We start from the raw sequence: 27,896 nt of genomic DNA, 5'->3' as shown, positions 1-27,896 counted from the left end.
GATTTGAGAACAGAGATTGGGGGCAGATTTGTGGAAAACCTCCAGTATTACCTCAGTTGTCTATCTTGAAGCTGAGGATAATAATTCACACATTTCTCGTCTGCATTATCATTCAATTATTCCAACTGAGAAGAAAGCTCTTGAGAGTCAAGTCCAAAGTCTTCTGTTGCTTACTTATTCTCAACTTTGATCTACAGCTATTTGCATCAGGGTAGCACCTAGAGCCTCTGTCTCATTATTCTAGAGGCTGTACAAACATCAAAAAGATAGCCCTTAGCTTCAAAGAATTTATGATCTAATGAACTGTGGTAATTCACACTAACCTCTTGGAAAAGCACAGCACAATTTCAGTTAGTACCTCTGAGTGTTACCAATAATCAATATAAAACATTGTCATGGTTTAAGCCCAGCCAGCAATTAAGCATCACAATGCTGCTCGCTCACTCCCTCACTCAGTAGGATGGGGAAGAGAATCAGAAAAAAAGAGAAAAATTTGTGGGTTGAGATAAAGACAGTTTAATAGAACAGAAAAGGAACTGGAGCAACAACAACAATAATAATTACTATTATATACAAAACAAACTATGTACAACACAATTGCTTACCACCTGCTGACTGGTGCCCAGCCAATTTCTGAGCCACAGTGCCCCCTGGCCAACTACCCCCACTTTATATACTGGGCATGGCACCACATGGTATGGAATACCCCTTTGGCTTCTTTGGGTCAGCTGTCCCAGCTGTGTCCCCTCCCAGCTTCTTGTGCACTCCCAGCCTTGGCTGGCAGGGCAGTATGAGAAGCCAAGAAGTCCCTGATTTAGTATAAGCACTGCTTAGCAACAACTAAAAAATCAGTGTGTTATCAACATTCTTCTCATCCTGAATCCAAAACACAGCACTATACCAGCTACTAGAAAGAAATTTAACTTTATTCCAGCCAAACCCAGGACAAACACTGAACCCCATTCTTCCTTGTACACATCATTCTAGCAGCAAAAAATAAAAAGCGAGTGAAGAGGTCCAACTTTCCCACCTCCCTCTCTTCTGGTTACCCAAAGACAAGAGAGGGAAGATGGCAAGCCCCTGAAATACATCACTAAAGGAATAAGGAGGATTCACTTGACCACATACCAAAGAAACACCATTCATACTGTCATTTAGACATCTGTTAAGAAAACAAACAAATAAGCAAACAAAACCCAAACAAAACAAAACTCAAACCCCAAACCTGTACATAGTTTTACAGCTTTTAAAATTGTTTTGAACATTAAGTATGCACATGCAATTTTGGTGAATGCTTTTTCATTTTGAGAATGGATTTGGTTTTAACAGTTGGAGTTCCTCAAAGCCTCAAACTGCAAGTTGGGATATGGCCTCTAAATTCTGACTTGGGAAGACCTACACATTCCTGACTTCAATGGATTTTCAGCAATAATCCTATATTCATAAGTAGACAAGACTTCCCTCCCACCTAATCTTATTAACAGAATGCTCTAATTAATGACATTTGCTGAATTACTTATATCTGTCTCCCTAGCATCTCCCTTTCAGAAGCACGTAAGTGCTACAGCAATAGGAAGAGATATGGCTTAGGGACTTTTTTTAGTCCATGCTTCAAATTATCTGTGCCTTCTAATGCAACCCTTGGTTCCACACAGATCATTAAGATTTGATATATATCCCTGTTTCTACATTCTCCCTCTTTTCAGTAATACTACAGCAACAAATTGAAAAACAACTTGTAAAACTACAGGAATTGACTAGATTTGATTTCCCTTAAGGATTCAGAATGAAGAAAATATTACTTATGCAAAAGTATACAGTAGGAAAAAAAATGTTAAGTTTAGACCAACATAACCCATCACTCTCCCCCTTTTAGTGGCCAATAATAATTTCTAGTGAAAATGCAAAACATTTTAACAAAGCTTTACAAATTAGTTTATGCAAATATTTTTCCTTTGCTATGTCCCAAACCAGAAATTATTAGTTCCTCTATTAAGTTACACCTAAAATTCTCAGGTTCAAAGGTCAAAATGCTTTTTAAATAGGCCAAGGTTGACTTTACATTTTCTGAATCAGAGTAATCTGAAGGAGGCCTTTCTGAAAGAAATATTAATTACAGATCAGGTTCCACAACTGACTAGCGTACGCTATTATTTTATTAAAGTTAATAAAGTCAGACAGTGCAGCTGGTGACTTGTCCAATTGTTTCTTGAGGATCATCATGGAGATCAGTATATACGAAACTTCTTTTCTGAATGATGAACAGCCTGGCTGTTGTAGTCCTGGTTTTGTTGGTAAAATTGTATGTCCCTGTAGAAGTTTCTGTTCAAAAAGTTGTGCCATTCTCTTATTTTTTATCACCCAGTTCTATTTATTTTTTCTAGTTTATTTTGGGAGAGTTTCCTAATAATTTTTGGTGAATAGTAGATGTAAGAAAGCAGCAATAGCTCCATAAACATAGCAAAAGTTGAGCAAACAGAAATACCCAGCTTTGTCGAAAGTAAAAATGGGAGATGAGGAGTTAATTCATCTGAAGGCCTGATTCTAATTTAAAGCAAGAACAATCTATCTGCTGTGGGCCACCTAGCCCACGAGTACAATAATCCAGATGTTTGAACTCTACAGCCTGTTAGTCCCAGTGTCAGACATGCAACTCACTTGACACTTAATGGTCCAGAGGCCAAAAAGCCTGCTTAAAGAAACCTCACATTCTCACAGCTGACAGCTCACATGGAAATATAACTGCGCAGAAAGAATCCCCAGAGGGCATGCTAATGAGGCTAATAGTAGCTTCAAGCACACTTAAGGAGAGGCAAGGGAATAAATATCAGCAACAGAGAAGGAACAGAAAGGGACATGGAGAGTTGAGTAAATCTTTGCTGACCCTAAGGTCTTTGGAAATTCCATCCTTTTTCTTTGCACACTTTTTTTTTTGTTTTGTTAATTCTGTCTGGACAAACCTCTGGGTTTTGTTCAGCTGTCTTGAATGAATGTTCATATCACTCACTGCCTATCAGTTAACTGGTGCCTGCTCTTGGCCAGTGCTGGAACTCATGACTCTGAGTATCTTTCATAGTAAAGTGAAGATTTATACTCAAATACTAATTTATTCTTTTTCTAAAGAATAAGAAAATAAAGTTGTTACAAAGCTTCTAATAATTTTGAGTCTTTTGTCTCAACAGTCTCATTGCTCAGCTCTTTTGAGACAGATCCGGGAGAAGGGTAGTAACGCATCTGTTTAAAACTTATTTTAAAACTTCTAGTTAACACAGTATCTTTAGAAATATCCTTTAGATGCTGTGTTCAATACTAAATGCCAAATTATGAAGAACTGCTGCTGAAAGAGAGTTGCTATTACCACTACAGAAAAACTTCTACTTGCCTTTTCTGTATGTCATATATATATATATATACACAAATATACTCTTGTACTTTCAGAACTTGTTTGATTAACAAGTCAACATATGGCTGTCCCACATTCCAAGAAATAGCTCTTCTACACCAAGACTACTGGAAAGAATCATAATTTATACCACCAAAATAATCTAAAGAACGTACCTGGCACAGATGCATCTCAGGTACCATGTTGTTAAACCAGTGTGCTCTGTTAATCATGCCACCAACATAAGTCTTCCTAACTACAGACCATGCCAAATAAATCAATACTACAGAATCCCCTGCTGCAGATTTTCAAATTTAACCAAAACAATGCACATACTTAGGAAATCAAATCTTACAGTACACATACATAAACTATGCCTCATAATCCAGAAGTCATATGAATTCCAGAAGTTTCACATTCCAGCCCTTTTGCACCTCTGATTCAAAGATGAAATAGAGCAATAATATCCCATACTTTAAGTAAAACAAAACATAAGGCTTAAAATGTCACCTAGGCCTGATTCCTGCCCATATCTAAAGAAACTGAAAAATCTAGCAACAACCTGTGTTCCAGAAACTTTAGAATCCCAGTTCCAAACACTAGTCACTGCCCTCTACAACCAAGAGACCAGCTCTGTAGTAAGCAGAAACATACAGCATTTTCCTGTATGGGCACACCAACAAGGCTAACTCTTCAGGCCCTGCAGAATAAATTAGGCCCTTGTAGTTTTATTGTTTCCCTTAAATGGCATTCACACTTTGAAGCTTAAACTAAACCTAACTTGAATGTCAAAGACAGCTAGACCAACTGCTATGGTAGTAGAAGCCTCTTAGTAAGACAACATCAACCTTCCTCTTAAAGCCGTGGGCCATGCAGCAGTTGGCTAGACTGCATAACTCCCGAAAGGATTCCTGCATGCCTTAACAGCTGATTGACTGCACAATGCCTGGTACTACTCAGATACAAAAGGGAGCCTATGGACAGTGGACATGGGGACAGGCTACTTAGGAGGTATACAGAAACATTTGCCAGGCATGCAGGGAGGAACTTAAGAAAGCCAAATCTTAGCTGGAGTTAGAACTGGTGAGGGATGCGAAATGGAACGAGATGGTTAGAAAATGGACCACAGTATATGGCTAAGGGAGCTGCATTTGTCCAGCCGGAAGATGATGACGCTGGTGTATGTGTGTGCACACGCATGTAAGGCTAAGAGTCACAAGTTGCAGCAAAAGAAATTACAACTAGAAACGAGGAAAAAAAAAAATCACAACGACAGGGATTAAGTACGGGAAGGGGCTGCCCAGAGGCTGCGAATATCTACCCTTGCTGGTACTTAAAGCTTGATTGTATGAGGCTCTGTTGTGTCTCACCAGATTTTGAAGTCAGCCCCATTTTCAGATGGAAATCAACTGGATCATCTCCAGACATCCCTTTCAACCTGAATTGTTCTAGATTCTTACATTCAATTCCCAAAGCAAATCCTAATACAAGCGCAATGTAGCCAAAGGACAACTCGAATATTCAAGGAATCATAAGGCATTCCATCTTTCTAAAATTGAGGGTGTTTCAAAGTCCGACAATGAGCTAAATATCTTGCAGTTTTGTATTTTCAATCCAGATGACAGTTGTTAGATATTATATATACAGTGCCAAATAACTGATTCTAGAACTTTCTACCAAAAAATGTGTCTAAAGATGTTAGCTGTTTAAAAATAATTTTTCCCTGATAAGAGAACTGAAACTTAAGACTACTCGAAGTCAGAGATGAGGAAAAAGACTGTAATTAAGCAGCCAGGTTGCTAAAAAAAGTAGAAGTGAAGGCAATCTATGCAAGAGAAACAAACTGCTTGGACACAAAGGAAATTTAAAATTTGCTCACAACAGGGAGCACTCCAGGGCTGTGGTAGGTTACAGACCAGCTTCAATGCAGACTAGTGGTTCTGTCCCAATCCTGCTTCATCACACAGTTTTAATATATTCCTTAAGACATTACTAAGAAAGGGACTTAAAATACTTCTCAGACCCTATGCTGCACACACTGCCATTAATTGGTGTGATCTATTTTTTCTTCTTGCCATGAAATCATAGCTTCCATCTCTTATTTGCATTGCAAATTTGTTTCACACTTGTAACTGAAGTATGTCATCCAGTACTTACACATTTCAAGCAAAATGGAGCTTATGAAGACACCAAGGGATCAGAAGCAGAACCTGAGAGAAGATGAGAGCTCTGGAGAATAGATCAAAAGCTACTGTTTGGGCTTTCAGCTGCAGTTTATAATGTATTGAGAAACATGACCAATATTTTTTATCTCACTCCCACAATTAAATTCACTGGTTTTTGTTATTTTGTTTGGTTTTTTTTACTAGACTCTACCAAAAATATTTCACTAAAACTCATGTGCTCTATTGATTGATTTTCCTGAAAAAGAGATGAAACATTATACATTATATTAAATTGCCTTAGATTATTTCAGTTTGAAACATAAATTTTTGAAACCCTTTTTGGTTTTTATTAGTGCTGAGTGGTCAAATGATGATGCCATGCCAGGTACAGCTGTAGAGTGGGTGCAGCAACTAAGCTGTTTTCTGTGGTAGCAACCACGCTATTGCACAGTCTTCCCACACACCTGGGGAGGACCTTGCAATAGTACACTGCAATTGTGCTGGGTGGGCAAAACCAAAAAGGGTGTCAGCCCTTACACTCACTGCAGTTTATATTTGCCTAAAATTAGCTGTAATATTTTTAAATTAAAAGTTAGGCATTACGTGAAGTACCTTTATGAATCCTGTCTCTGCTTTCAGTACATATATGTACTCATCTACTACACTGCAGAATTAGCAGTATGTGTACCTGTAGCATCCGCATATAAATCACTTCTCATCCCTACCCCTCCACTCTGCAAGTGTTTACCACCTTGCCAAATTTTAATTATTTGGATCTAAGCATTGTCTCATGTATATGCCTCAAAATGATACACTTCTTTGCATTTATGTGACACTGAGCGCTTCAGTCAGACCTAAAACTCTCTGTGCAAGCTACACACAAATGGACCTCAAGAAAGAAAACCCAATTACTTTCTTGAACCAGGTCACCTTCTGCAGAATAAGAGTGATCTGTAGAGCCTGAAGTTATGCAGCTGGGTATTTTACACATAATTGACAGAGGGCTATAGACACCTGGAAAGAGACCACACACACATTAAAACCGTGCTGTTGCTATTCCGCAAATTCTTCTAAACTTCTCAGCCAGTGTTCAGTCATAAAAGATACAAGTACTTCAATTATAAACAAGTCACATTTCTGAAAGCTTTCAGATAACCAATAGTAAATGGACATGAAAGACAAAACTCTAGGTGCAGATGCACACAGATACCATATGCCACATGCCTACTAATTCTTGCAAAATGATCTTAATGTGCTGACATGTAGGGGCCATTGTGGGCTACTCAAGCATGTGCAACATGCATTCATACAGTCTTTGAACTTGTGTGCATTCATATGCAGATGAGATATAAAATTGTCTGCAAATACTATTCAACTTCCATTACTGTCCAGTGATACACTATTGACGGAAAGTGAGGGGTGGGATTGTGCTCAAAAGACTGGACCAAGACTCAGGAGGTGCCGAGTTATTCTTGCCCCTTTACAAACTGGCTCTGCAACCTCAGGTGAGACAGACTGACAGCTTTTCAAAAGCACTCAGTACCCCACAGAGCTTTCTGAAGAAGTAACAAATGTTCAGATTTTAAGGAAGCTGAAATACTCACCAGTTTTCATTGAGACAAATGACAACAACTGAAACTACTTCATGCTGAACAGTTAAAATGCAGCTCCCCTCCTTCAGCTACTTACATGAGATGATGTTTGCTGCTGTTCAAAGACTAGATACAATCCTTCTGCATCAGTCATTTATTTTGTAGGGTATTTGTGGATATAATGCTATCCTCTCCTACCCTTCTCCCATTTTAAGTATGTAATCCTGTAAGCAAGATGGAATAGGTAGGTCCATTTCCCTGAAGCAGGGAAGTCTGTTGATGGTACCCCTTGCAAACTCTAAATATTTTAGGTCTTATTTACATGTTTATTCATCTTTGGTATAATGAGCCCGAAGTTTAATGACTGTAATGTATCAGAAATAACTAAGAAGTTCAGATATGCATTTCCTTGTAAAATTATATTTTTATGCTTTCATATTTCATTTGGATCTTTTTACAATACTCATTTTTCTTGTGTTTAAACACTAAATTAATTATGATTACATCCAAGACATTTTGATACTCTAATAAAAGTTAATTGGAATTAAGTTGTTAATTCTAATTATAATAAATTAATTGTAGGAAAATGAATTATTTCTTGTAATGCCCTCTTCTATTTCATTAGTTTCTAATTTTCAACATTTTCATGCTCCGTTTGGTATATCTTGCTATATCTAACTTCACCACATATTTTTAAGTACACTTTTCAATACTGTGCCTTGTATCTCTGTTTACTTGGCAAATCTATACATAATTTTCCCTTTGATATTCTTTCATTAATTATTTTTACTGATACAAAACCATGATCATTCTGTAGTATGCTGACTGGATAGAAAAAGAGAAATTGCTAGTATAGCTATAGCAACAAGAATTTGTAGCAGAAGAGCAGTTTATGACATGGAAACGTGGCTTTGATAATGATAGCAATACACTAATGATAGCGATATGCAGATATTCAAAAGACATAATTGCACCTAAAGCCCTGCTATGGTAGTTATATCAATTAGAAGCATCACAGTATTTTTGACCTAAAATTCTTTTCCAAAATGCCTGCTCCAGAAAAGCATGATCTGCCATTCCTCAATGATAAAAAACTTTGATGAGGGAATAAGAAATTACATAAAGTTGAAAACCTAACTAAACTCTGCTTATTGTACTACAGTGAAGATTAATACTACTAGGTACTGCCAAGCAAGGTGTTTTTGCAGGGTATTTATTACTAATGCCTTCCCCCCCACCCCCCTTGCCTACAGTTGCAATACAGGTCCAAGATATATATTGAATAATTGAGAGGAAAGATCATCCATGAAACTGCACAACAATTCACAATTAATTGTCATCAAACCCCCACAATAATACAAAGTAAGAGATGTTTAACAGTCTTTTTTGGGAAAGCTTTGCTCATTTATCTTCAAAGTTTCAAAATTAAACTTCATTAAGAATCACAGATATGTATATGACAATATAGAAAGTTTTAAAATAAGTCTAAAGTAAACATTAGGACAGTAGCTGTCTCAGCACTAGGAAGCCATCACATCTCTTAGCAAAATAAACTCCCAAGGATTTAACATGCCATCATGTTATTATGTAAAACAGCAGCTCTTCAGCCTCGTCTAAGGTCAAAGCTACTGACTCCATAGTGTATTAGTAGCCAACATGAACACCAGGCTTGCAAAGCAGAACCTCTAATCTGCAAATTGAAAGACGTGCATGTGAAAATTAGATATAAGCCAAAAAATGGCCATGTGACTATAAAAGGGAATATATATATATATATATATAATTTACTACAACATATTAGACATAGTAAACATTGCTGGTTTGGGCAGTGGCAACTTTTTATTAGCAGAAAGACACCCCTCAGGGTATCAGTTACGTGATGACAATAATCAGTCCATTGTTAAGGTTGCAGTCAAATTCCATTATACAGTCAGACTTTGATCACTTTTCTTTTGGAGAAAGGAAACTGGCCTAAAATCAAGAGAATTAACTTAAGGGCAAAAGAGAACTTTTTTTCCCTACAGTATGGAAAATAACAGAAACATCTGTTCTTCGTTATGGAACTTTATAGAAAGAAGATGACACAGAAGAGAAATTTCAGTTTACCTTAGCATTTAATATCCTGGTAACAAGAAAACTGCCATGCTACTACATCTAAATGAGTCCTGTATCTCCATATTTGATAAGATACTACCAAGATTTAAAATTATCTTTTTTAAAAAAAAAATTACATAACCAATATCATAGAATCATAGAATGGTTTGGGTTGGAAGGGATTATAAAGATCATCTAGTTCCACCCCCCCTGCCATGGGCAGGGACACCTTCCACTAGAGCAGGTTGCTCAAAGCCCCGTCCAACCTGGCCTTGAACGCTGCAGGAAGGGGGCATCCACAGCCTCTCTGGGCAACCTGTTCCAGTGCCTCACCACCTTCACAGTGAAGAATTTTTTCCTAATATCTAACCTAAATCTACCTTCTTTCAGTTTAAAACCATTACCCCTTGTCCTATCGCTACCCTCCCTGATAAAGAGTCCTTCCCCATCTCTCCTGCAGGCCCCCTTTAAGTACTGGCAGGCTGCTATAAGGTCTCCCTGGAGCCTTCTCTTCTCCAGGCTAAACAACCCCAACTCTCTCAGCCTGTCTTCATAGGAGAGGTGCTCCAGCCCTCTGGTCATCTTCATGGCCCTCCTCTGGACTCGCTCCAACAGTCCGTGTCTGTCTCGTACTGGGGACGCCAGAGCTGGATGCAGTACTCCAGGTAGGCTCTCACAAGAGCAGAGTAGAGGGGGAGAATCACCTCCCTCAACTTGCTGGTCACACTTCTTTTGATGCAGCCCACGATATGGTCGGCACATTGCTGGGTCATGTTAAGCTTCTCATCAACCAACAATCCCCAAGTCCTCTCCTCAGGGCTGCTCTCAATCCACTCATCGCCCAGCCTGTATTTGTTCTTCGGATTGCCCTGACTCACGTGCAGGACCTTGCACTTGGCCTTGTTGAACTTCATGAGGCTTCATGGGTGTGGGCCCACCTCTCAAGCCTGTCCAGGCCCCTCTGGACGGCATCCCTTCCCTTCAGCGTGTCAACTGCACCACTCAGCTTGGTATCATTGGCAAAATTCCTGAGGGTGCACTCAATCCCACTGTCCATGTTGCCAATATGCTTTCATTTGGAGGGATATATTCAAGAAAAATATAGGATCACAAACTGATGGCAAAATTCTGACTTCAGTAGGCCCAGATTTCACCTACAGAGCATACTGAAATGTGTGGAGTCTTATTATCAGTGCCTTCTGCAAGACCAAGACTGGGGACATCAGTAAGATTTAAAAAACCAAAAAACAACCCCAAAACAACAGTAGTAACAACAATAACAACAACAAAAAAAACCAAAACAACAACAAATCCCACAAAAAACCCAAACCCCAGACCTCAATCAACTTACACCATACACCAAACCACACTAAACCCCAGCAAATTTCAAAATAGCAAGTACCATGAGGACTGGGTATGCTGGAAAGAGAGAAAAATCAAGATGCTTTTACATTTAAGAGCATCCTTATGAGACTAGTGGCTCCTGGATTTTACTTCCAGAAGTGACAACTCTGCTCATATTTTTTTGCAAAGAGGATTATTGCCATAAATTATCCTGAGGGTGTCCTAAGAGATACAAGACATTACTAATTCTCTATTCAAAAGTCCTCTCCAGTTTGTAGAAAAAAGGCCAGTTGTCCATATTGCAGGGTTCTTCAAATTTCCAGTTAACTTTGCTAGGATTATTTTTTTTTTGTTAGTAAGCTAACAGTCAATTCATGAACTGCATTTTATCAACCAGCTTTCCTTAATTCTTAAAGATGTCCTAGGAATCAAGTAAACAAACAAAATCCCATCTTTTCCAGTTGTTCTTAGTAAGCTCTCCTTTTTCTGATCATCTCAGAAGATTAGTGTCAGAGAAACGATTTTTCTGTCTTACAAAGAACAGAAAACACTATGTTTCATACACAGTAATTTGCATTCAAAAAACTATGTAGCAGAACACAGCTCACTTGCCCATGGAAAAAGAACATCTCTGGTATTGCTTTCCATCAAATTGATTCGATTTTCTGAATATGTCATTCTTCACTCACATAATTACCTTGTGAAATAAATCAGATAAAGTGTTGCCTCTTTCTCCCAACAAATATAAAAGTTATATGAATAGAATCTTACAGAATTGGAAGTGAAACAATATGAACATTTGGAAAAAAAAAATCAACGAGTCTTTTTCAATACTTGCTTTATGAATGCTTTCTGAGTTTTTAATCATTATTTCACAACGTAGTTTCAAGATATGAAATCAATGGGATATTTTAGCTAAAAATCAAAACATTACAAAACCTAAATGGGTTACTAATAGATACATGCTTTCCTCTTAAAAAGAAAAATATTGCAAAACTTAATGAAAATGGTACTTGAGAGTTGAGGTGAAACATCATCTAGATTTAATAATGTTGTTATGTCTGCATATGCCAGCTAACCTCATAAAACCTATCCAAATTTATGCCAGGTCTCAATAAAAAAAGCAATGTGGAAATCCCAGACCCTTTAGACTCCATTTACAGACCAGAACAATTTTTTACTTGCTTTGGAATAATGAATCAAATAACTGACAGTTCTAAATAATATTTTTCTACTGCGATCCAAATAAAAAAATGGGTAACTTTTTTTTCTTAAACATATATACTGTAGTACATTGCAGCTTCCTGGAAGCATTCTGATACACTGCAGCTTCCTGCAACTATTCTAACAGACCTTAGAGGCAGCAACACCAAGGTCAAGGAGGCCCTGTGAGGTCAGAACCCACATTAAACTGGAGCAGACCTAGACAGGACACTTGGGCATATATTAGCCTAAATAAGAAGAAAGACATTTTTGGACCAAGAGTCTTTTTAATAAGACTGAGAACAGACTTCCTTTGCATAGGAATCCCCTATTCCTTTCTTCTCCCCCAGAAGCTGTTGATGTTGTTTCTACAGTTATTACCATCTTATCACCATCGTCTTTACTCTAAAAATTTTTTCTGTGTATCTGAACTGACACTTATTCATGAGAAATACTCTTAAAAAAGACAATGAGACATGAAAGATGGGGAGGTTTCTTTTTTCTCTTCAAGTAAAGACCACAAACAAATGGACATTGTTCAGCGCATTAACAGAATTCATAGCTTCAGCTTACTTTTAAAACAGATGGCACAGTCACCCCAACAATTATCCCTCCCTCTCAAAAACTGCAATATAAAAGCCAAGGTGTCTGGCAAGTCTAGTGGTAATACATCCTTTGGTCAAAAATTCAGTCTGAAAGCACACAGAATAAAAACATGTTCACCTGGCAACTAACAGAATGAGACTGAAATTTCCACTACAAACACTTACTCACTTTGTGGCAATACTAAGCAAAAGAAAATTGTAAAAACAATAGCAGAGAATACCAGCATAAGAAACTGAGTCCTGGCCTGTGAAATAATTTTTATTTTCGCATTAAAAAATACCAATCATAGGAGAACTTTATCCAGAACAGACAACTATGGAATCTTACTGAATTATCCTCCCGGTTTAGGCAAGCAATAGCCAATTACTTAGTTTACTCTTGAATTATGCTGATTATTGTGTATTCCCTCCTCCTTTTAGCAAACCATTTTCTAAGCTGTTATTTTTAAGATGATGCATTTCCTGTAAACAGATGTCATTAGACTAACTGAAATACTATTGTAGAACTATGTTCTACATATCTAACTGGGATAAGAAAGCATGAGTAAGACTTCTGTTTTTACTGTGCAAAAATTCCATTATTCTTCTACCATATTTCCAGAGTATTTGACGTTTCAATAAATCCAGCAAATTGGATTGTTATTCATTGCCTTTGCTGTTGTTCAAAAGAAGTTTGTGCTATTAATTTTAATTTTTATAGCACTATAAGCTTGCAGCCTGATGTTACGTTCCTTTGCACTCAAAATTTCCGTCCATTTAGCATCCATTAAAAGGAAACAGAGCATCAAGCAGAGGAGGAACACTGGTTTGCTTTCTAGAAAACCATCAAATAATTCAGAACAAGAATCAATTTGCCACTATTTAAGAAACAGAAATTTTTCATCTGCAAAACAGACATTTACTAAGTTTTTCTTCGCTACTTAATTTGGCTAATGCATGTCTCTGTAGTTTTCAAATAAAAAGCAATATAGAACATGGCATGTTCTAAAGGTTAGAGGACAAAATAACTTCATATTTTCTTACCTTTGCATTATAGGGAATATAATGCTTTGATAAGGCTTCAGGAGTGTGCATCCATGTTTTGTCTACAGAAAAGCAAAACAAAAGCAGCACTGAATAGGTTATTCAATTGTTAATTTAACTATTACAGTATCTATCTGGAAAACATCAACAACTCTCCTTTTACGCAGGTAAGTATCTGTCTGAAATAGCTCTTGGGGCTGGAGGTAAATGCAGTATATCCCACAACTGCCCAAACATTTACAGGAAAGAACTGGTTACTTCTCTTGGGCACACTTCCCTTTTTAACCAACTTGATTTACCATAAGAATTCAAACTCCTCCCCCCAAATATATTTATTGGTCTAAGGTTGCTTGCTGTTTCTGCCTCAGATGGATATTTTCTGTATCCTGCTGTTGTTATTCAAAGCACTGACCTCATGTTGTGCTTCTAATGATGGTTTTTTGATTAATTATGTGCTTTTTTTGATGAATTATCAAGAGATTAAAGGGACAAAGGAAATTATTTTGGAAAAATTATCAGAGTGATAACTGATAGAAAAAAGCCCTAATCCTTCTACAAGAAAATAGAAGCAAGTTGGATTGTGGTAACTGATTCAGAAGTTCAGATCTTCTTTAATCTTTCCTTACATATCCTAAATGATTTTGCGTATTTTCCTTTTAATGATTTTCACATTACAAGACTGCGCTATTGTCTGTCTTTTCCCACCGTATGTTTCATATGGTGACATGATGAGTTCATTATTTGTGAAATACATCTTCCCTCCTACTTTTTAGTGGCCATTTAGTGTTCTACATAATTTAAGGTGGAATTCCAAACATTAGAAAAAAAATCTTTTTATTAGAAGTTTAGAAACCAGTTTTTAAAAGTTTTCTGGTTGGAAAGCATTTAAGAAAAAAAAAAAGTATGATATTCCAAAACACTAAATTGTATTACCAACCGCATGAGGGATTCAGTTACACCAAGTAGTATTTTACACTCCACACATTCAATATTTAGTAGTAGTTTCTAACATAAGACTACTCCTCTTTTAATTAGCATGAATTAAAGTCACAAATCTGGAACTTTATTTAATTAAGTAACAGAATAATAGCTCAACGCAAAATTTTACGCTTGGATATTCACAGACAATTCCCTTCACCTTTAATGGGAGTTGCAGTTATAGCAGTTACTAAGTTTTTTGTTAGTTACACAGAACAACAATAAAACCCTGTTCACTTCAAACTGTGCATGAGCAAAAGCTGTGACATTTGTTGACACTAAACCAATAACTAAATATTTCTGAATACACAGAAGCAAGGAAACAGTTAAACAGGATATTCACCATAGTCACCACAGTAACAGGATGAAAACTGCAAAGATGGAGAGAATTTTTTTCTTTAAGCAAATTTCATTCAAGATGACAGTAGTGTTCAGCTCCATTAGAGAAAAGTGATATTATCACTTTTTAATTAAGGAAGCATGATTTGTCCATTCAGCAGCTCCCAAGAGTACGATTATGCACTGAAGTGGCTCTTCCTTTCAACTGTGGCTTGTGATTGGAATACCGGAACAGAGAACCACACTTGTTTTCCCAGAATGTTTTAAGACCTGAAACCTGATCTCTATTTTGAGTACAGTATCAAAAGCTGATGCTACCCACAAGTAAAAAATAACAATCAGTGTCAATTAGGAATGTTAGAATAAAGCCTGACAACCCAAAAGATAACCATAAGCATTCTATTTCAAGTCAGTGCACTGCTGAAGGCCAGGCAAGCAGACTGGTGGTGGGGCTTGACTGCAAGTCCCAGACACAGAGGAAGCTGGCACATAAGGCAGGACTGCTCTCTGTCCCATCATGCTTACTGCAGCAAAGACTTGCACAGTGCAAATTTAACTCCAAAATACACATTCACATTGTTAATGTCAGTGTTTTATTTCACCATTTTTTACACATCAACTGTTTACTAGGTTCAGCACGATACTGGCATATTTATAAAGACATAACGGAAAATCTAATAAAAATGCTCCAAAAGAAAACATTGACTCTCTTAAAAAATAACAACAAATAAACCCAAATCAAACAGTTTTCTGCTCATTTCAGTGTCCAGTACTACCACAAACAAGCAATAGGGCTGTAGCTTCTACAGCAATTTTACAGGCAGACAATTGACTACACAGGTACCAGTAAAACTAACTATTCCTTGCAAATGTTTCCTCCTCCGTTCTTCCCATCCTCAAGCAAGGCAAGTTCAAATCTGAAAAAAAGCGAATTAATTTGGGAGCCAGGTTTGAAATGCTGGTCTTAATTAAGCAGGTGGTAATCTTTCCAATATTATTATTAGGTACAAAGCTTTACTTTAAATGTTTTTGTGAAATCATCCACTTGCCTACCAGCCTCCAACTGTAATGCTATAGGGATTCCAGCAAGGAATAACGCTGCTAGGAAAGTGTTTCTGTAACTGTTGGTACCCCTAGTTAGGGGGAAGATTAGGAAATATGAACAGGCACTCTCAGCTCAAAAGGAAATCAGTAACTTAGCAGGGTTAAGATCAAAAAGATGCCTGGATCCTATGAGTCTTGTGCCATTAAAACAAGTCAGCAAACAGCATTTCCAACATCCAGATGTAGATCTGCAGACACTATGACATAGGTATTAAAGTTTTCCATTGACATTGGAAGCCCATTTCCCACAGGCAGGTAATAATTACAGAGCGCTGGCACTTTTGAAAGAACTGTTAACACTAAACAAAGGCAATACAAGGTAAAATTCACATCGATAGCAAAGGTATGCAAAAAATCGTGCAAGCTATTACAGGGAAGTTTGTTACCAGCATTCCCTTCTGAATTGTAAGCTCCGATTTTGGACTTACGCCACTCTCAGCAGCTGCTTGAAATACTGCTTACAGTTAGTTTGATTTCACAGCAGTTGAGAAATACCAAGTATCAGACATTTTGTATCCAATAAACCAGAAAAATATGAAAAAAGAAAACCTATAAAACAGGTATTCTTTTAAATACTTGATGGAGATGTGGCTTGTGGTTTGCGTGATCCCTCACTTTTTAAATTAATTTTAAACGGGTTTTCACAGCTTTGTACTTAATTATTCATTCTAAAGCAACAAAGAAAATAGGAAATCCTACAGTGAAAATCACAGTTCATATTATTATTTTATTAGTTACATAGCAGCAAGAGCGCTAGACACTTTATAGATAATTAAAACAGTAAGTCATAAAGTACCAAAAGCCTAGATAAAACCAAAACTGACAACTGCATGCATCTAACAGTAGTAGAAAGTGAAGAGACTTGTGCTATCATACCGCATGAAAACTGCGGTTATTTTAGATGTTGTCTGAAGCTCTTAATCTAGGTTGCCTTAATGTTTACATTAAAGCTTAAGGAAGTGCCCAATCATTTTTTGCGAATTATGAGTCTGAGCCATCCAAAGTCCATTAACACCCAAGTAGAGTTTAGCTTAAATAAAGTATGTGAGATTCTAGGAGGTAAAACCCTGAGTATGTTGTGCTTTTGCCAAACATACTGGCACTGCGTGGGAGAAAAGGTGGGGAAAAGGATCACCATTCAGAATTCAAGGGCACAGGGTAAGCCACAGCCCTGCTTAAACCGAGTCAGTAATCCTGTAGCCTTACAGAACTCCTCCTCACGTGGATGGCATGCTAACTGTGCGGCACAGGCTTTTAGAGAGCCCCTGTAGCACCAGCACAGCATCCCATCCAGTTTTTAAGAGAATTGGACTTGGGTGAGAGGTTCTTAGGTTTTGCTCCCCGCCAGCATGCACTAGTCTGCTAAGGGCACTGGGAAAACTGCATAAAATTAACATTTGGAAGACCCCAGGGTTTGACAGACTGAATTGCAAAGGTGGAGGCAGGGGGTTGGGCACTTTCATGGTCAGAGGATTAACTGCTTGGAATTGCGACTTCATTCTTTTCTAGTCCCCCTTGAATCACGCCAGCTCCTTTCCATTATAAAGGAAAGATTCTTTTACAGTCTGCATTTCACATCAAATGCTTGGTCATCACACAATCTAGGAGCACCGGTGTGAGCCATTTCAGAGGCCTCAGCGGTGTTGGGGAGAGCTGGGGAAGAGGAATATGCTGACAAATCACACGCTGAAGTCAATAGACTCAGGGACTTCATAAAGTATCCAGAACAACTGTGCTGCACTTAGTGGAGGATGACACTAGGTTAGATAACAGCACAGCTGACCATTTATATTCCTTTACCAAAAAGGAAAGCAGTAACAGTGCCAAGAAATTGTTCTCCCTTTGAAATTATTTTCTCCACACATTACTGCCCGCAGATATTACAGAATGGATTTAGTAGAGAGGCATTGATGAACTACTTTCTAAATGGCAAAACAATGCTCAACATTGTGCAAGTTTAGTTAACCACTTCCCTAAATCCCACTCTCATTAATTCATGCATGCTAAAAGTGGCTCTGCTTAACTATGTTTCCAAAGCGTTTATCAAAGCATATGAGACCTGGTGGCCATTCCATTTAATATGATGAACAGAGAAAGACTCTGATTTAACTTTTTTTTTTAGTGCCACAGTGAAAATACAGTCATTTTTAGAAGGCAAAAACTAAAGTCTTTATTCTTTACTGAATCAAAATCTCTTTGACATCAATGGATGTTTTCCTTGCTAACAGAAGGAACTGTCTTTTCTTCCTGCTTTACAAAACTTGCTATGGAAACAAAGATCTTTTATGACAAGCAGCCTAATAACAGTCACCTGAAGAAGACAGCATCCCACAAAATCAGTGCTACATCTAGGTATTAATGCCTCAGGGAAAATAGCTTATTTGCTTCAGTGTGTGTATATACTTATCTATGTCCTCCATTTTTCCTAGATCATCTATTTTTTGTATAAATAAAGAAAACCTTCACAATGGGACATATAAGAATTGTCACCCTGTTAAATAATTTCCTTTACCCTGCACTGCAACAGAAACAGGCGTGTTCTCACAAACCTCACTTATGCTAGTCATACGACAAGGTAGAATCTGTCTTCTTGACTACTGCAGGCAACAAATGAACTGATACGCTGAGCCATGAGACTTACTGCTAGTTACCAGACTCTTCATCTAAATGCAATACCTAAACATTATTAACAAACATAAGTCTACCCGTATTCTTCTACAATTCAGCTACAGTTTTGCTCCAACCACCTTCTAGAGGAATGACTGAGTACAATCTGTGTGCCTAATAACAGTAATTTCTTAAACTTATTACCAGGTTACTATGATTAAGCAATTGAAATTATGAGTCAGGTTCTGTCCTAAGCAAATATATGCAAATATGCATCAATATACATAATTAAAAAATAATTACTTTTTTTCTTTCTTTTTCTTTCTTTTTTTTTTCTTCCAAACATAAAATGTTCTTTGGAGGCATATTTTGTCTTTGCCAAGAAAACGGACCTGTATCTCCCTAGAAGAGAGAGAGCTTTGCAGAACACCTTGCCTTTCTGTGTTCTTCTCTCATAATATTTAGGACCTTGTGAATGGTTTTAAACAGTTGATTACTAAAATAGCAAAGTGATATCATAGAATGCTGGGTTCACATAGTTACAAAATGAAATAAAGTCTAGCATTTGCATTTCCTACAATAGTAACTGCATAACCTACGCATTTTATAGCATATATTTTTAAGATATAGATGCTAGTATGTAGGTTTTGACAAGAAACGAAAATAGGATCGAAGTAACGTATTAGTGCAACTAACCAGTGACTAGCAAACCTTTGCTTTTGCACTTCTAATTTGTTGTTGTTAAGAACTTTTAACAAGTTCAGCTTCCTAAATCAAAGGGAAAAACAAGAAGAAAAAAAACCAAACCTCTGAGCTATTTAGCCAGTACTTACATCTTCTTGCCACAAGAAGCGCTACACTGTGCCTTTGACAAAAGCTTCTAGTTGAAGTTGAAAAAGAGATTACTGATATAGCATAATTTATCTTAAGTGATCGCACTTTCACAAGTTTTCACTAAAAAGTATGTGCAGATCAAACCTCCAACTCCACCTTTCACTTCTGGAGTCAGAGTTCAGTTAACTATTCCAGTAAAACTATAAATAAATTTGGAAAAGTATCAATTAAGCTTGTCAAAAACTGTCAAAAAAGGCAAGTTTTTGAAGAATTTCAAACTGTTAAAGTACAGACATTATATGTCTTACTTTGGCAGGGCAAAACAAAGGAAAAGGAACAGAAATGTAAATCTCATTACAGTTAAAATAAAATTTTAATTTTCTAATTCAGGACAATTAATGTAATACAAAAGTTTAATTGGAACTTTTTTTAAAATGCCAATAAACAAGAAAGAGTAGAAAGGAATGGCAGCAACCATTCAGAACAACTACAATATGCATCTCTGTAGCTTCCCCTTACTTATGTACCTAACGTACACCCTTTTATGTACCTAAAGGATTTGATTTCACAAAATAGTATTTTCCTGAGTGACTTATTTTGAATGTTCTTTGCCATTTTCCAACAGTTTTATATGACAAAGTCCTATAAAATGAAGCAGTCATTGTGATTCCTATCAAGGTATGGTTGGTACACATCCAAATTTATTTCACACAGAATAATAAAACTTGTCTTTAATTAGACATTCAGCCAGTTAACTAGCAACATACCTATGTAACTCAAGCATTTAGGTTGTAGCTTGGGGAGGTTACTTGTAATAGTACACTTGGACAAGAACTCTACATCGTACACTAGTAACAGCTTCAAGAATTTATTAACTCGTAGATCTCAAAATATGCTCGCCAAAGTGCGTGTGAATCATTTAACATTCTCTAAATGAAGCTGCATACATTCTAATAAGGTAGAAACCAAAAAAAGCTTAAGATTCCTTCAATGCTGTTTCCATTCTAAAGTCAGTATTTAGGGCTTTATGGTTAAGCAGTGCACATACTTTCTTGAAAGGAGCACCTTAGGTTTTGCAGAAGCAACAAGTAGTTATTGGGGTAAATACTGTCGTTAACTTGCATAGAATATTCCTTAAAGGCGGTGATAGATAAGATTATTTCTGCAATACCTTTCCGAAGATAATGGAGATAAAATAGCCACCAGGAAATTATCCTATTCTCATGTTAACAGGAAGAAAAATCAGGCTTTATCTGCGCAGACCCAACGTGAATCCTATAGAGAAATTTTCCAAAGGGTACTCGTCATTTGTAGCTATGCATCCTCTAAAGACATACTGTAATGATTTCTTCCCTAAACAATTAGATCTGTTCCTTCTGCTTTCAGAATATAAATGAATACATACACAGTTGCATACCAATGCATGCAATCACACACACGCTGCAGGACTGGCCACTTCCTTGTCCCACCACCAGAAGAAAATTTGGTCCTCGCCAAATGAGGGCACCAACCCTTCAACTGTCATTATTGGCATACTTGAGAGGGTACCTCCATAGCCTTATGACAACATAATAGTCAAACAATACTTAAAAAAATCATATTCAGTTACCAGTCCAAAAAAGGGACTTGGTCACTGAATATTGGTTTTCCATATGACCCTGCATTTTGAAACCCAAGGAGCAGTATTTAGAAAACACAAAACCTCTTTAAGGGGAGGTATTACAAAAGTATTAAAATAACTGATTTTAGTGTCAAGTGAGACTAACTGAATACAGAAATATTTGGTATACAAACAACTGCCCTTTTTTACTCCCAAACTTTGCTCTTGAAAAAATTCTTATTTAAAAAAATCCTACAAACATCAAGCAGCAGCTCTTCTGGGGTGGGGGCAGAGGAGGAGATTTAGACCTAGTTTTGTTCTTTTTCCGGAAAGTGATGAGTGCTTTTATGAAAGGACAAAGTACAATCACAAGAATATCTGAAGACCACAGTGAGAAAGATTGTGCCTACTTATATGCCTTTAAAGTCTATGAGTACCTACTCTTTCTTTATGTTTTTTATCATTATTGTTGATGTGGAGTCCAGCACACAATAGCCCGTTTGTTTAAATTGCTGATGTGAAATACACTCTCTGACAGAATGAAAGTATTTGCTTTAGGAGTATACTTATCCCCTTCACCCTTTTTGGGGCTTCACCTGTTGTCTAGTCATTCAGAAGAAGAAATATAAAACAAAACACTTGTCATATCTGGAATGCAGCATAAGTTTACAATAAAAATAGAGATCATATTATAGCCAGTCCATTCACATAAAAGAGCATCCTATAACCTTTGATTGCAGTTTCTAATATGTCAGACCCTGCCCATTAAAAGCATCTGTCTTACACCTTCCTAAATGAGACTCATAAAAAGCCATTGCACAGAAAAGTTATTGCTGAAACTTATGATTTATGACAGGCTATTACTTCAATATATTCTATTTAGCATTATGAATACCATGCACATCTCATGAGCTGATAATGTGGCACCAATTACCAATTTTATGAACTGCTATCGTACAGAGAAAAAAACGTTAGAAAACTCAGATTCCTGCATACAATAGCAGCTGTGGCATTGAACTTTGTGCCATATGTAAACTAAGGCTGACATTTATTCTGGGATGAAGGAGGACCATTGGGGTGTAATAAAGAACAAACTAAATTCAACTGTGATTTACACCCTCCACAACCTCACAGAAGTCCACTGGATTTCATGCATAATTCAGTACTAAATTTAGCCCAAACTAGACATAAGTACCTACATTTTTGTCAGTATTTTCAGACACTCAACAAGTTACACTCTTTTACTCCCAGCAGATTTGGGTTACAGTCATTCTATATTTAGAAGTGCCTCTGTCTAGGATGAACAGTAGTTTTCTTTCACACTTCTGATGAGGCAAAAGCCCAGAAATACTAGTTAATTTTTGTTTACTTATATGCACCAGTTCTTATACTAATGGCTTTGAATGGAAGGCCACAGAATCAGTAAAATGTGCCAAACTTATACGGGAGAGGCACCTCCATTCACTAAAAAAATAACCAAATGAAAACAAAACCCCCCATAGTTAACAATTTTTGTTTTACGTATACAATTACTTGTACACACAATCACATATAAATTAAGGACAAATAGCTAATTCAGTTTAGATACCAAAACACTTATAATGAGAAAAATTTACATGAAAATAACAGCATTTACAAAGATCTCTTACAGGCAAATTACATTAATATCCCTAAGCTACTTAAAAGAGAGACTGAAATTATCAAGATGCAAACATATTTCAAGAAACAGACTTCAATGTGCCCTACAGACTTTTCGCACTACATTTCAAAGTGAGCATGCTACCACACCTGACATTAAATGAAAAATTAAGAGGACTCTTCAGAAATCATGACCCAATCCTGGATCACATACAAGAGCAAGCTCCTGATACTATGATAGATACATAAATGTTTTCACAAGCTTTGTCACAATAACAAAGCAGCAAGAAAATATGCAATTTGCTTTTGTGGGAGAAGGAAAGAGATTCTTAAAAAACTCAAACTATAAAAACTACTTCAACAGAGTATACTGCACTCGTTGTTTAATGAACAGAAAACAGAGTATGCTTTTGTACAGTTTGTTCAGTCATATAATATTTCTGCAACAGAGATTTTTCTCCATAATACATGTAATTGGTAGTCCCACCAACTTGTACTTAAGTCAAGAGAAAGGCTATTTTACTTTGAACAGGTAGTAAGTTTTTCATATTAAAACATGCAACTTCAGCAGGTGCTGATATCAGCTTTAAACCAGAAATTACCTTTTTTGTTAATATTGTCCCATGAAGTTTATTTCCCTGTCACACAAGCTCATGGCTAACTGAGGAGAATAGATATTGTAACTCAGACTGCTAAAAGATTCCATTTATTTATGTTTACTTGTGCAAGTACTTCCTGAAACAAGGTGAATTTGTTTAAACGTCACATTTTCTTCTACGTTTCATTGTTTCATTTTAATTGTCATTATTAGGATGAAAGATGAACAACTTGATTTCATTCAATTTGAGATTTAAGCATATCATTTAAGCTTTCAACTAAAATGACTATCAGACAAATAAAAATAATTACAACTAAAATACAAACATAAACTATCTAGGTTAGAAAGTCTGGTTTCTCCTAAATCTCAGTCAGTCAGAGAGGCAATGACTGTACCAGCTGTTTTTAAGGTCAGAGCACTCAGCACACCTTATCAGTTGAAGTGGCTGTTTCATGCCCAAACCATGGCCCTCAAAAATAAACTTACACTAAGTACTTTCTCCAGATATGATATCTGTAGTACAAAATTCTCCTGCAAAATGAAGTACTGGTAATATTGAAAATGGGGGTCTGTGCTCTAAAGAGCATTGCTCTGATTTAGGACAAACCTGCTCTTCCCATAATACAGATTCTCTCAATACACATAAACATTCATGTCAGACATCCTATCTATGGGAAACATTTTTCTTTAAAGAATCAGGGTTAACTTAAAAAATAACTCATTTCCTTTCTCTCTTAGTGACTCACATTCCCTTTGCAATTCTTTTGTGAAAGCACAGGTGGCTATCCAGGCTCCAACAGCTTTTAAAAAAAAAAAAAAAATTAAAAAAAAATCAAGAAAGCTTGATTTTAATGCCTTCTTCTTGCTTTCTCTACCAATGTCTGTCAATGATGAAATCACTTACTGAACACTTAGAAGGAAAGTTTTATTGCTTGAATCAGGTGATGGCACAAGAACAGATCTCTTCAGCAACTACAGCACAGTCCTAGTCACTCCATTCACCAGCTTATCCAGTTCAAGAAGATAAGGAGCTATGGCACTAGCTACTATCCTCTATATGCATTGTATTAAAAGGCTAGTATAGACTGATTGTGACAATGAGGATTAGGGGACACTTATTCTATAAATCTGCACAATTCAGACAATCTTTGGCTATTATGAAAGTACCACCTACATCTGTTTAAATTCCCCTCACAATCCTATATATTTGAGACCGTTGTTTATGTAGCTCCGAGGTAACAGACTGATGTAAACTTGTGATTAGCACAAACCCTACCAGCAGAGCCACCAGGAGACTAATCTGGATTTAGAGAGAACTGCTAGGGAAGTCACGGCACTCATGTAGTTAACTCTTCAAAATATCCACGCTCTTGTAAACACAAGAAACCCACAAACAACCCCAGCAAACACAGGCATGGAAACTGTTTTATCTCTGAGGTCTCAGAGTAAAATCAGGAAATACTATAAAAGGAGTTCAGCAATTGAACGTGTTTGAACCTGTTCTTAAATGCAGTTATTACACACAAATGCTGATACAGACAAGCTTTTCTGAACTTCAGTTGGCATGAAAAATATATGTTTTCTACCTATTCTTGATGATTGCTTAACTGAAATCTGCGTTCTTCCTAGGATATGAGAATGGAAATGTCGTGTGCATTATTATGAGAAAAAAAAACAGATGACAGTATTTAATTCTTCTGGTTGCTCAAGTTCTAAATAATTTTTAAGAATCCACAATAATTGCATTTCATTGTGCCCGACAGCTTCTAGCCTCTTTTATGATACTTTTCTCTTGTTGAGGTAAAGAGAACAACACACAAAATCAACTGAACAACAAAGCAAATGTCCTTAAATACACTGATATTCCAAGAATTTAGGTGAGGTCAGTAAAAATTTTCTTATGAAGAAGTGAAAACAGAAAGGAATGAATCCAGACCCCTCAAATGATTCCAGATACCCGAGGATACAACTTCACAATTTGACCATAAAGGCAAGACGCAGAGACTGGCAAGGGCAATGAGAATTAGTGAAAGAGCATTTTAGTGCTCTGGGTGCAAGTCAAAACACCAAGGAAATATCCCATAAAGCACAACTGGTCTGTTTCTGAAACATGGCAGGCCAAGTTTCAAACATCATCAGAAGTCATTAGAAAAAAAGGAAAAAAATTATATGGTCACCTAGACAAAACAAAATCCACAAAACCCAAGCTTCTTTCCCAGTTGTGATAAATCAATCTACAATTAAACAATATTGAAATGGTCTCTCAAATTATTTGCAAGAAGCTAGGCAACACCGTTAAGCTGGTAGATACAGATCTCTTAATAGAGGTGTTAGAAATATCTACACAAGAAAATACATCAGTGCTTTAAGAAGAGCAAGGGCTATGGATTTTAGCTTATTTCCTCAGCATCCATCACGCTACTGGGGTTTTAAATGATCTTTCATCTGCTTTTGTAGCCTTCGTGAATAAGTGTCTTCCTTTTGCAGTCAAGCTACATGTGCTGATATTCTGGACTACTTATGTTATCTTGATTCATTTGGCTTTAACAAATAAATGTACTAGACATACAAGGATGCAGTGATGCTATCATTTTGTGTTGGTATAAGGTATGGCAGATTCCTTTTATTTCCAGCTTTGATACTGATACCAAAAGCAGGAATTCTTGTTACATAAACAAGACACACTTACTCCAATTGAATTTACACCTATTTATTAAAGCAGGAGCTCTAGCTCAGTGTGTATCACACTTCAGGATTGTTAGAAGAAAACATGAAAAATAAAGAAATTGGACATACTGAATATTTTTCTACATTACAAACAAATAGGGAAAAGAGCAACAAAGCTATCAGTAAAAAAAGCTGCATCTCTAATGCTCCATCTAAAAAACTTATGTTTAATCATAAACAGACCATGAAAAGTGAATAACCTAGCCATGCCAGAAGAGCCTGAATCACTCTGAATGTTTAGCAGTTTGATATTCTTTTGGAAAAAATACCATTTCAGATTGCTAAAAATTCAGAATAGCATCTTAAAGGTAAGAGATATTCTGTTGCATGAGATATTTCAAGTATATTAAACATGGTTTTCTAAAATAGCTTCTTGAAAAATAAGAACCCAATGAAAATATATAATAAATACAGAAGTCACTAACTCTTTAGAATGTCTAAAATCCTCCAGCACATCCTTTGGTGTGTGAAGGGGGGGGTGGGGGGGTGGTGAAGTATGTGTATATATATTTTTTATATATATATATATATACACACACACACACTCTCTCTCTCTCCAAATAAAGAAAATATTATGAAATTCAACATGAGTCTTACAATCCAGAAAGCTCTATAACTATCAGACAACAATGTTTTGCTCTGTACTTCTTATAGAAGGCTGCCCATTTCTACCTAGTTAATTAGATGTGATTATCTGTAAGTACTTCCTTGTATAATTCTTGATATTCTAAAGAAATTATACAGGATATTTATGTCTGCCATGGAACATAAACTACATTACTTACCTTTCTTCCTGCTAAAAGCACGATTCATGTTGAAAAATCTATTCAGGCAACGAAGTTTCGGGGTCTGGTTTTTTTTCCCCCCACTTCAACCTGCAGAACAATACACATAAGAAAACAGAAGAGTTATTATATTTGAAGTTAGCTCATTATCTTCATATTAAAGGCAATGTAAATGATTTTAAGAATTGTGAAATAATTCAGAGAAATGAAAGGGAGATGTGCTTTGCTGGGGAAGAAATTGTAGAATTGCAATTCATGTCCAAATGTCCAGTGGTGCTTAAAACAGAAAGACATTTTAAAGTTTTCTATGAAGCTCTTCTCACTGAGATTTCATAGACACAGAGCAGATGGTATATGTACACATGAAGACAAATACTACACACAAATACGTTGGAAAGAAAGCTCTAAAATGAATGCTGACTACAAGATTCCATAAAAACATTCAGTTCACATTTACACTGCCCTGTTTTGTGTCATTTAGGCTGTCAGATTTTTTCAGGCTATGCTTTCATCTTCACCTGGGCTTGACATTGAAAACAAACAAACAAATGAACAAAAAATCACAATATAAAGACTCTTCTTCACCCAAGGATTTAATACTGAAAAAATTGCCTTCTATCAGTGCAACTATCTCAGATTACACCTGACTGTACAGTAATTCTGTATTTTCTTCACTTAAACACACTGATATGCTCTTAAATTCTTATCTTTTTATTCACAATATTATATTAGAATTTTATTCTTTACCAACATTTTGCAGCCAAAAAAATTAACATCCAACATTGTTCAAAACCATCCCATTCTGTAGTATAAAGATTTCCCTTTTTCAACTATATGTAAAGATATTCCCACCACTCCTTTCCATTCCGTTCAGATCTCCCAGCCAAGAGCTGCACCAGTGCTCATTCTCTTTCACTGCTCTCAAAGCAGTCCAGTCAAAGAAAAAAAAAAAAGGGGGGGGACACATTTAAAGAAAAGAAGAAATTTTAAAAAAAGAAAATCAAAACACTTGGCATCAGATTATCTTTGAAATCAGTTTGAACATTACCTTTGCTTTTGTTAAAAAACAAAAGTTAAGCCAGTATTTCAAATATCAGTATCGAGATGACTGACAAATTAATTTAAAATACTTTATGCAGCTCATGAACACTTTTTGTGGTGCCTGCCCCTGTTTTTCAAATAATCAAGTTCAAAACAAATTAAAGCAATTATATCCTAGTTTCAATGTAAATAGATGATATTTTTCAGATTAGAACATGTGGGCAATTACAGCCAAAA

At 36.5% G+C, this 27,896-nt stretch overlaps 1 protein-coding gene across 4 annotated transcripts in view; it reads right to left on the bottom strand.

Moving 5' to 3' along the window:
- The window catches only part of GULP1 (GULP PTB domain containing engulfment adaptor 1), a 163,139-nt gene that overhangs the window by 60,092 nt on the left and 75,151 nt on the right, over nucleotides 1-27,896 (bottom strand). For all 4 annotated transcript variants that reach the window (XM_075027969.1, XM_075027972.1, XM_075027971.1 and 1 more), the window contains 2 exons: nucleotides 26,619-26,708; nucleotides 13,409-13,470 (listed from right to left, as the gene is read on the bottom strand). In XM_075027969.1, coding sequence (XP_074884070.1) covers nucleotides 13,409-13,470; nucleotides 26,619-26,646 — 90 coding nt within the window. In that variant the 5' untranslated portion in view covers nucleotides 26,647-26,708. The remainder of the gene's footprint in view (nucleotides 1-13,408; nucleotides 13,471-26,618; nucleotides 26,709-27,896) is intronic.

Source organism: Buteo buteo, chromosome 5 (genome assembly GCF_964188355.1).
Source record: "Buteo buteo chromosome 5, bButBut1.hap1.1, whole genome shotgun sequence".
NCBI classification, from domain to species: domain Eukaryota; kingdom Metazoa; phylum Chordata; class Aves; order Accipitriformes; family Accipitridae; genus Buteo; species Buteo buteo.
Note: the sequence above shows the minus strand (reverse complement) of the source record. Positions and strands in the feature narration are given on the sequence as shown.